Source organism: Hibiscus syriacus, unplaced genomic scaffold (assembly GCF_006381635.1).
Source record: "Hibiscus syriacus cultivar Baekdansim isolate YM2019G1 unplaced genomic scaffold, ASM638163v2 tig00109983_pilon, whole genome shotgun sequence".
Taxonomy (NCBI): domain Eukaryota; kingdom Viridiplantae; phylum Streptophyta; class Magnoliopsida; order Malvales; family Malvaceae; genus Hibiscus; species Hibiscus syriacus.
In genome coordinates this window covers 151,393-162,679 of record NW_024062549.1, presented here as the reverse complement: position 1 = coordinate 162,679, position 11,287 = coordinate 151,393, and the positions used below count along the sequence as shown (strand labels likewise).

The window sequence follows — 11,287 nt, the reverse complement described above, 5'->3', positions numbered from 1 at the left end:
GAACTTATGATGCTTTTTTAACTTGTATATGATAAAGGATGAATATATAATTGAAAAGAATTAAAAAATTCATTATTTGTTTTCTTTTTCATTCATTTATAATTAGATCTTCAAAATTTGTAATTAGTCACTACATTAAAAAACATAGTATATTTTTCTATAAATAAAACTAGAGGTGGCGATCGGATCGGTCGGATCAATTTTGGGTTGGGTAATTTTGAGTTTGGACTATATTTGGTTTAAGTTTGATTCAGGTTAGTCCAATACGGTTCAAATTTAGTTTGGGCATATGTCAAGTTAGCTCGAGTCAAGTATCAACTCATGTCAATATCAAATCGATCGATTTTTGGATTTAATTAATATCAGATCGATCAATTTTCAGTTAGGGTCAGTATTAGATCGGTGGCCTCCTAAAATCGGTCCATACTTTACAGTCAGATCTCATCAATCATATACCTTACCCAAGAAAACCTTCAAAAATGTATACATCTTTTAAATACATAAATTAACCAAAAATATTTATATATTAATAAAATGATATGATATCTAAAATCCATGAAGTAAAGTTTATAATACATACATATTAATACAAAAAAATTATATAAATATTATGTACATAAGATATCAATCATATTAGATATATTTGAAATAAGACAAATACATAACCAGTAGTATAGTTTCATGTCACCAAAGTATTCGAGAAAAAAATAAAATATGTTGAAGGAAAGGTGTTGGATCTAAAAACACTATTTATGGTTTAATTAGAAAACCCTACCTTATATATTGATTCCTTCACAATTATGTTCTGAAATTTCGTTGCATTACTTTGAGGGGTTTTTTTTAGGGTTTAGAGTTTAGGGTTTAGATGAATAGAAATAGATGTCTAGATTAACTTCTTATTTTTTTCAGTGAATATCTTATCATTTCTTATTATCAATCTCAAACATCTATTTCTATCCACCATACCGTAATTATTTGTATTGAATTTTTTTTCAGAGTTGGATATTTTATATAATTTATTTATTTTAATATTTATGTGTGTTATTTAGAGTATGTGTTTCATTTAAAATTTAGAATTTTTAAATAATTTAAAACTTATGATGTAGGTAGGGATGAATATTCGATTGAGTTGAGTTTAAAATTTTTTGAGTTAATCAAGTTGTTGAGCCCTATTTTATAATTCCAATTTTATTTGATTTTTTTTCAAGTAGATTCGAATCGAGTTAAATTTTTGAGTTTATGTTCATATTTAATTATCAATATTTATAATATTATGATGTGGATTGGTGTAATTTAACAACTTTATCAAACAATATAAGATATTTATAGTTTTTACACATTACGATGTTATTTAATAAATTAATTTTTTATCTAAAATTCTAAAATATATTTATAATTTTTTTAAAAGACGAAATTTTAGGAAGAAAGTATTGATGAGAATATAAAGGAGTCAATAAATTGATGGGAAGATCAAATTTACAAAATTAAATGCAATAAAAAACAAATTGAATAAAATGTAAAATTAAAGGTCTAAATTATAAAAAAATAAATTTATTGTTAAAGTATGAACTTGTGAATTAAATTTGGTGAAAATAGACTTAAATTGACGGATGGTTTAAGAGTAGAAGAAATTAAGAATGAGTATTTGAGTTAGTCGAGTTTACTCGAGTTCAAGAATTTTGAATTAGTCAAATTGATGAGTCATATTTTATCATTCAAACTTTAATTAATATTTTTTAAAATTATATCAAATATATAAAATTTGAATCAATGAGTTGAACAATTCCTACTTAGGAGAAGGGGAAGGAGAATCTTGTTTTTGATGGGGAGGGGGAGTATTTTACTTCTAATAAGTATTGAACTCACAATCTAGGATAGAGAATGAGCAACTAACACCTTTAAAGATTCTTGATCGATGAATTGATTTTTAATCAAATTTTACTTATATCTAGCTATAGGATTTAAAATTTTTAATAACATCCTATAATATATTTTTATTATTAAAAATAAGGTAAACTACACAAGACATCACTGAACTTTAGACTTTGTATCGTTTATACTATTAAACTTTTAATTTTGTAAATTATAACACTAAATTTTGATTTTCGTTTCAATTACACTATTGGGCCGTTAAATCGTTAACAGTAGGATCAAAACGACATCGTTTTGGTGATGTGCCTACGTCGACATCCGTCAGCCACATCGACAGTCGTCAATCACATTATCGCGTCGTTAACGATTTAACGATTCAGTGGTATAATTGAAATGAAAATTAAAGCTCAATGCTATAATTGAAAAATTAAAAATTTAATTGTATAAATTATACAATACCTAAAATTTGTTGATATTTGATGTAATTTACCCTAAAAATAATAACATAACTTTATTTCAATGATTTGTAAAAAAGAAATCGTTGTAATAGTACTTCGAATATTAATAATAAGCAAAGCAAGCATTAGTCAACAACGCTGGAACTTGGAACTCTCCCTCTAAAAATCAATTTCCCTATTTTACTCTCTCTCTCTCTATCAGCTTTCCATAATTTTTATTCTCTGTTTCAGTACATATAAAAGCTTCCCAAATCGACAATTCTCTGTAAAACTTCCACCCTTTTCTATATTCAACCGTGTGTTTTCCTTTTGTTCCATACGATGCCACAGGGCAATTTAGAAACTCTTGTCTCCGCCTGTGCCGGCGGCTCTCACGACAACAAAATCGTCTGCGAGACTTTTGCAACCACCGAAACTGACACCAACGGCGATGACCACCTCCTTGACTCCGCCGAGAAACCCGTAGAAGAAGAAATCGCTCCAGAATCGTTCTGGCTATCCAAAGACGCCGAGTTCGACTGGTTCGATCGCAACGCCTTTTACGAACGGAAAGAGTCGCATAAAGGTAACTCAGCTCCAAACTCCACGAACCTCAATCCCAGTCTGAACTCGAACACCAATTCCCAACGCTTTTCTTTGAGGAAATCCAAAGCCTCCATCATCGGATTGCCGAAACCGCAGAAACCTTGCTATGTTGAACCGAAGAACAGGAAGATTACTAAGCCTGGGAACGCTCGATTGTTTCCTAAACGATCCGGCTCTGTTAAATCGGACCGACCGCTTGTTGAACCGTCTTCTCCTAAGGTGTCATGTATTGGGAGAGTGAGATCGAAGCGTGACCGGAATAGCCGATTAAAAAAGAGGGACCAGAAACCGGCCGGAGTCGAAACAGTTAATGAGAAAACGTCAGGGAAAAGAAGCAGCTTATTTTCAAGCTTTCGTTCAATTTTCCGGCACAAATCCAATGGGAAAGCAAGTGAAGCACACGCGCAGGCAGCGGGGAACAAGGCCATCAGGTCTCGTTTGCCGCCTGATGACGATAAGGCAATATGGAGAAAGCCTGAAACTATGGAGATTGACGTAGTTGCTGAGCCGGAGCCGGAGCCGGAACCGGTGAGTCTAGGTGGAATGAAACGGTTCGCGTCGGGTAGGAGATCGGAGCCGTTAATCTAAGCGCCTAAGGAAATGATTTTCTGCCGGTTTGATTGATGGACTGATTTGTCAAGGTACAAGAAAAAAGGGCTCATTTTCAGAATTTTCCCATTTGGTATTTACTTTAAGATATGTAGAAATGAGTGATTATGTAAATTTTTCTTGTTTTTCTTAATAGAATCTCAATTCATAATCTGACAAATTTGATGGGATAATGTCATGGATAAAAAAATTGTTGAAAAATTATTTTTTAATTAGGGTAAAATGAATATTAGACAACAAAAGACGTTCGGATCATCTGAAGTCTTTGAGAATACATCAGTTAAACACGATATTTTCCTCATAATGCATGTAGTTGAAACACTAAATCTAATAGAGTAATAATACATAACGTAGAGTGATCCAGACGTTTTCCTAAAAATGTCGAGTGGTCCAGACGTCTTTCAAAAATACTCTAACAAATACTCTATCTTAGTAAATAATTTTTCCAATACTCTAAATTTACCAAAATTTTTCAACACCATATCTAGGTGATTTTGCCATTTACCTTGGATAAGATTATTTAAGAAATGTGGTTTGATCTCACTTCTGAATTCAAGTTTGTAACCAGTAATTAAAACATGGATTAAAACAGAACTTACTTTCCCCCCCCCCCCCCTTTTAGATGATGAAGCACTTCAGTGTTTAGTGAATGCAAAAAAACAGCTATAAAGGTTACCAAAAGCTAATTCAAAGAATTGATTGGATTGTTTAAAGCTATGTTTCCTGAAATTAAGTGAATGCAAAATCTATATTGACGGAGTTGGGATTGAACAATGAGGGGGCCAATTTTTTAATTTTAAAATAAATAAGGTCCTAAAAGTAACTATAAAAATTAAGAGATGATAGGTTTAATTCCATTAATTTTAAAATTCAAAGGTCTTAAAATGTAATTAAAACAGATAAATTTGAGATTAAGGCTTAATTTCATTAATTTTGAAATTGACAGTCTCCTAAAAAACAGTTATACCAAAAAAATTTGGGAGGAGTAAGGACTTAATTGTAATAGTTTTCAAAACTACTAATGGCTTAAAAAGTAATTAGACCATCAAAGATTGGAGGGCCATTGCCCCTCTCAACTATAACATGAATTCGTCCCTGAAAATCTGGATAGTTTTTTTTAAGATATTAATATACATATATTGATATTTTAATATTGGAAGAAAGGTTGAAAATATTTAAAAAAATAATAATTAAGCTCCTTATAATCTTCAGTAATCAAGTTTATTTTTGTTATCGTAAAATTTAATCAAATAGATTTTTGTCGTTGACATTGATTTATTAATATGACAATTAACTTATAATGACATCAATAAATTTTGCTCATGCATTCAGATTTATTATTGCATATTATTTTATTTTATATGTCATATCATTAAATAACAAAATAATCCTTCAACTTTTTCAAAAAAAATGATTAAGTCCTCTAATTTGAATATTTTATATTTCTGAAATTCTCATAATTAAGAGTCTACTTAAAGAAGTTTTTCGGTTGAAGGATTTAATTAATTTAAAAAATATTGTAATTTTTTAATTATTTGTTGACTTGTTGACGTTGCATACTTAAATAAGTATGATGATTGAGTTGTCTTGTATGTTAAAAAAGTATTATGATATTATATTAAAAGTTTTCTTTTAAAGAAAAAGAAAAAGAAGAAGAATAAAGAGTGTGAAAAACACAAGCTTTGAATTTGGAAAGGTGGAATTTCATTCTCAATATAAATAATCCTTAATTTTGAAGTGTTCACAATGAAGAGCCTTTACAAATGAAATTCAACTATAATATATATAGGGTAAATTACAAATTTGGTAATTAAATTTTATTCTTTCTTATTTCACTCACTGTGATTTAAATCTTTTCAATTTCCTCACTGAAATAAATACATTGGTTTTTTTGGTCACTCAAACGTTTCTCTCTAACGACTTTATAAATGGATTGTTATATAGATGCAAAATGATGTCGTTTTGGTGAAAAATTCATTTTTTTTAAAACGACATCGTTTTAAAGTCGTTAACTATTTAACGGTGGAATAACAAAAAAAACCTAATATATTAAATTCAGTGAGAAAATTAATTTTTTTTTAAAGTTCAGTTAGTAAAATAAGATAGAGTAAAAATAAATTTTTTAAATTTACCCACACATATATATATATATTAATTAGTATTGGTTGATGTTGGGAAATTGTTGACTGCGAATGGTATTAGGTGAAGAGTTGAGAATTTTGGAATATTGACTGTTTTAGTGTCTTTTACTCTCTTTATTGATTTATTTATTAGCCTTGAGAATGACATTTCGTGTTAAATTATAGCAGCCCAAAGAGGACATTTGTGTCTTTTCATTTGCTCCAAAATTTTTAGTCTATTTTCACGGCATGAAAGCGTTTTCATTGCCCTCTAAAACTTGGGCAAATCAAATATACTCTGGGGGTTTGTTTATTGCTTCCTAATCTTTATGTTTAATTCTCTATGAAATGGTTTACAATTTTGATCCACAAGTATATCTTAATAATAAAAGGGTAAACTACATCATATACCACTATACTTTTAGTATTGTATCGTTTATACCACTAAACTTTTAGTTTTTTTTCAATTATAGCACTGAACTTTGATTTCCATTTCAATTATACCACTGAACTGTTAAATCGTTAACGGCACGATGACTTGGCTGACGGATGTCGACATAGACCTTACCAAAACGACGTCATTTTGATCTGACTGTTAACAATTTAACGACCCAGTTGTATAATTGAAACGGAAATCAAAGTTCAATGTTATAATTGACAAAATGGAAAGTTCAGTGGTATAAACGATACAATGCCTAAAGTTCAGTGGTATCTGGTGTAGTTTATCCATAATAAATTTAGTCAATCAACAATGGTTAAATAAATGGGTAAACTACACATTTGGTATCTAAAATATTACTTTTGTTTTGGTACCTAAATTTTATTTTTTTCAAAATTATGTATGGCGTTTAGTTTATGTTTCATTTTGGTACCCTACGATTAAAAATTTAGCAGTGATGTTGACATATCATCATAAGGTAATGACATGTCATCATTATATAAACAGAAAAAATATCATGTCAACAATTTTATTAATTTTTAATGATGGGTACTAAATTGAAACTTAAATTAAACGTTAGGTATGATTTAAAAAAATAAAATTTAAATATCAAAATAAAAAAATAATAGTTTAAATACTCAATAAATATGTTATACACCTCGTCCCCCAACTAGGGTCCCTCAAGTCGACCACAAATTAATATAGGAAGCTTGCCAAAAGTCCCCCATGCCAATATACATGTTATACGTGTGATTGTCATATGTTGCACTTGGTCAAATCAATTAATCACATCTTATCATTCCCATGAACGTTAAATAAAATATTATTATTATTAGAAATGATAATGCAATGAAAAAAGTATTAGTAATGATTAATAAAAAATAAATCCTATAAAGTAAAGTATGTTTATTATGTTGTGTTAAAATTTATTGTCTTAAAAGTAATTTTATTTGATTGATAAACATCTTAAGATGGACGTCATTCCTTAAAATTAACATAATACTTTTACATTTGTATACACAAATGAGAAAAATGAAACTTAATTGATAATATCCTTATCATAAAAGGAAAGAAACTTTCTAAACCCTAAAACCGATCATGTATTGCGACCAAATCTCAAAAGTCATATTAGTCATCAAAATGACCCAAAATTTAATTCATAAATTTTAACCAATGTATAACCACAATTTTAGATAATTTATATATTTATTATTATTTTGTCATAAAATAATTTAACAGACATTTAAATAATCTTTAAAATAATTTAATTATATCATCATATACCACAGTTTAAAATAAAATAAAGGTAGAGAAATATTTTTATTATGAAAACATAATTTAAAAATGAGACTCCGATCTCTATATGTCTATTCAGTCCTAACTTCTTGAAATATCTAAAAGGCAGACAAAAGAGAGTGAATTATGGAGCTCCCTGCAGTCAAAATGTGCGGAAAAATAAAGCAAAAAAAATCCAAACAGACAAACACAACAGATCAGGTTTGGTTAATAGGTCAGATCAATTCGAGTTAGATCGAGTCGATTTCGTTAAATCGAGTTGAAGCAAGTCCAGTCTCGAGTTTGGGTCAGATTAATCCAATCATTGGGTTAGGATAGCCCGATGTCTGAGTTAGTTAGATAGACCGAGCTTATCAAAAATTGGGCCACGGATCTAGGTAGAAGCATGCCTACAAGAATGGCCCAAGATGCAAGCTTTCTAGGCTAGCAAAAAGCTTGCGTTCGAGAACAGACCATAAAGGGGTGATTTACTAGGCTTCACAGACATCTGAGCTTAAAAAAATTAATGGGCAACAAAGAAAATGAACGAACCTAGCTGGTTGGGTTATCCAAATTTAGATCGCTTGGTGAACTAGACTAGAGGCCTAAATAGATTATGGTTTGGGTAGGTGAATAGACGATAGTGACAATTGATCTCTTATCGGCGTATGAGGCGCACGACGACAAGGAAAATAACAAGGAGAAAAAGGAGAAGAAAAAGGAAGAAAAAGGAAGAAAAAGAAAATAAGGAAAAAGGAACATAGAGGATTTATCGAGATACACACAGTGGTTCACGACAACTCATATAACAGTGGGGATTAAAACATGGTGCTTTATAACAATTTCATTCTCGATTTAGTGGAAAAGAAATGGTGACGATGAAAAGGAAACTTCACCAGTTAACTTCAGAGACGCAATAATCTAGCTTCGATCCCCAGGCCACAATGCATGAAGACATCTCTAGAATAAAATGACCCCCCTAAGTTCTTCCTATACCAAAACATGAGAACCTAAGGCTCTCCTCAATCGACCTATATGGTTGGACTCCCCATTCAGAGTTGAAGAACGACTGTCGAACAAAGAAAAACTTTGAGAGTAATCGAGGAAAAATACAGAGGGAGAAGGGTAACAACAGGGGAAAAAATAAATAAAAATCAGAAGGGCTTCACTAGTAGAGATATGGTATTTATATTTAGGGTTTTACTTAAACCAAACGACAACTCAAAATCCATCGATCTAATTTTTCTTCCACATTTTAAGATGTATGAGACATGGCAAAGGAAGGGGCATCCATTGCTCAAGGGCACGAGTTTATGCCCTAGCAACCACTTTTTAATTTTTATTTTTCTTTAGGCTTAATACCCAAATAAGTCCTCAAACTACACACTTTTTCCCGAATAGGTGCCTACAATATTTTTTGTCTATCCAGATGTCTAACGTTATAAATGTTACCACTCTAGGTGCTCAAGCCGTTAACGACGTTAATTTCCTATGTTAAGTGACACATGTCACGATATGATAATTTTAAAAAAATTATATAAAGTTAAAAAAAATAAAATTATATGTTTTTTAAAAGAAAACACAAATTTCGGAACAACCCAAAAACTTTGAAAACCTTCATTTCAACCCATAAACTCACGCCGACTGCCGGCCTTTTGTCGTTGACGAATCTCCACCCGACCTCACCTCCCCTGGTGACCAAAATCCCTATGAAATTGTGACCGATCGACAGTCGATTGACGACGAATCAAAGTTTTATACCCCGCGAACCTTAAGATGAAAATCGTGATCTCATGCGATTCCGACGGCTAATCGGTGACAACTACGGTGACATGTAACCAAGATGATGGCAGAAACTACGTCGACGGCGGTGGTCGTGGCCGAAACGGGTGGCTGTAGTGGGTTAGTTTAGGATTTGGGGATTTTGAGGCCAATTTGTAATTTAAAAGAAATTAGGGTTTTCTTTATAAATATAATAATATTTTTAATATTTTTTAAAAAATAAATTTCAAAATCACTATATTGTGACCCATGTCATTTAACAGAGAAAACTAATAGTTGTTATGTCTTAGGCACCTAAAATGGTCAAATTTGTAACGTTTAAGTACCTAGATGGTCCAAAAAATACTGTAGGCACCTATTCGGGCGAAAAGAGTATAGTTTGGGCACTTATTTGGGTATTAAGCATTTTCTTTATAGTAACACTTAAAATGGGAAATTTACACAGTACTTCTTTGTAGAAGTTTAAAGTTCTCATAGTGAACTTCTAATATTCACTCGTATTCAACAAGATCCCTATTTAAGCAAAATCTCCCAATTGAGCCACTAGATTTGATTTTTGTTCAGATTAGTCCTCTGGTTATCATAATTTCATTCAATAAAATTCGTTCTACTATTTATTTTCTTCCAATGGAGTCTCAAACTTCAAAAATTATAAATCCAAAGTCTGATTTATTTGCACAAACTTTTATACCATATTTCGAGATGTTACAAGCCTAACTGAAAAATAAGAAAAATAGACTAAGCGGGGAAGGAATAAAAAAGGAGAAGCAAACTCTATCTTGGATCATTTATATATAACTTTGAAGGTAAAAATAATAATTAGATGTTTGAAACTATCGGGACTTAATGATTTTAACAATAAAAACAATATAATAAATATTGCACTTATTATGTCACATAAACTTAATAAAAATATTATAGTTTTTATAAATATATTTCTATTAAAAATACATGTTTTTTTTTGTCTAAATTAGATTACACCCCATATGAATTGTGGAAATGATACGCTCCTCATTTACAATACCTGAAAGTGTGGGATTCATCAAGACATTTCAGGAGTTACAAGATTTATATGATTTAATTTCATGAATTATAACTGTTGAGTTTTTATGCGATGAACCTGGACTCTTTTTGAGTCGAATTCATCAAGACATTTCAGGAGTTACAAAAGGGTTTAAATTCAAAATTAAAATCAAATTTAATTTGATTTTCTTGTTGGACGAATTTACCCTTACTTCTAGCCTATAAATAGAGAGCTGAATTCAGCTTCTCAACTCACTCTCTACAATCAGAATTCACTCTCCAAGTGTTTTCTAAAGTTGTTCTCTTCGTGCTTTCCGATTAGAAGTGCAATACCACCAGCAGTCCACTCCGGTTTCGGGTGTACGAAATTTGGAACGACCGTGTTAACCTCGGGGGACGATCCGCTTATTGGAGCGATTACACACGTCAGGGCGAATTTGTTTCTAAGGTAGTGATTAATACCACGACACGGTTAATTGGTTCTTTATTTATATATTTCAGTATATATTTTTCCAGTCAATGTTAATGCCTCGTTTTGCAGCAGTCTATTTTACCAACAATTTAGAAACGAATTCCTATACTGCTGCTAAAATATGATGAAACTCAAGAATATGATATCTAACCCGAGTGAGGCGTGGCCATTAGATCCGGTAAGACGCGTCCATCATATTTGTTTGTGAATAATGATAGTAAGAAACGTATGATTTAGTAAAGCATATATTGAAACAAATAAGATGTGTATTTGATGAAAGTTGAATGAAAATCCTTTAAAGAGGCTTGTGGGCTTTTAATGCAAGAGATTAATGCATAATAATGCATGGGATTTCTAGTACGAATAATTATGCTTTTAATCCATAATAACACATCTTCACTGTTTTTTTAACACCTATTTGCTATTTCAAATAGTATTGTCATTGGTGAATTGAAGTTTTATTATGAGTGGTATTTATTTGTTGAAGAAAATTAACTTATGCGTATTATTTCGAATTATAATACGGAAAACTTATTATTTCCAACTTTTTCTATTGGTTTTGTTTAGTTGGAATTGGTTTGATAAGGGGAGAAAGAAATGATTGAATTCTGGATTGTAAAACTGAGGAAAATCGAAGAGATGAAGTTGTTTC

At 30.8% G+C, this 11,287-nt stretch overlaps 1 protein-coding gene across 1 annotated transcript; it reads left to right on the top strand.

Moving 5' to 3' along the window:
* Window positions 1-2,651: 2,651 nt before the first annotated feature.
* Window positions 2,652-3,503, top strand: LOC120211754. The gene has a single exon (XM_039210235.1). It carries the CDS (start codon window positions 2,652-2,654, stop codon window positions 3,501-3,503), a length of 852 nt encoding a protein of 283 aa, XP_039066166.1.
* Window positions 3,504-11,287: the final 7,784 nt, after the last annotated feature.

Coding starts and splice junctions, on each gene's coding strand:
- LOC120211754 (XM_039210235.1), top strand. CDS start 2,652: ATGCCACAGGGCAATTTAGAAACTCTTGTCTCCGCCTGTGCCGGCGGC.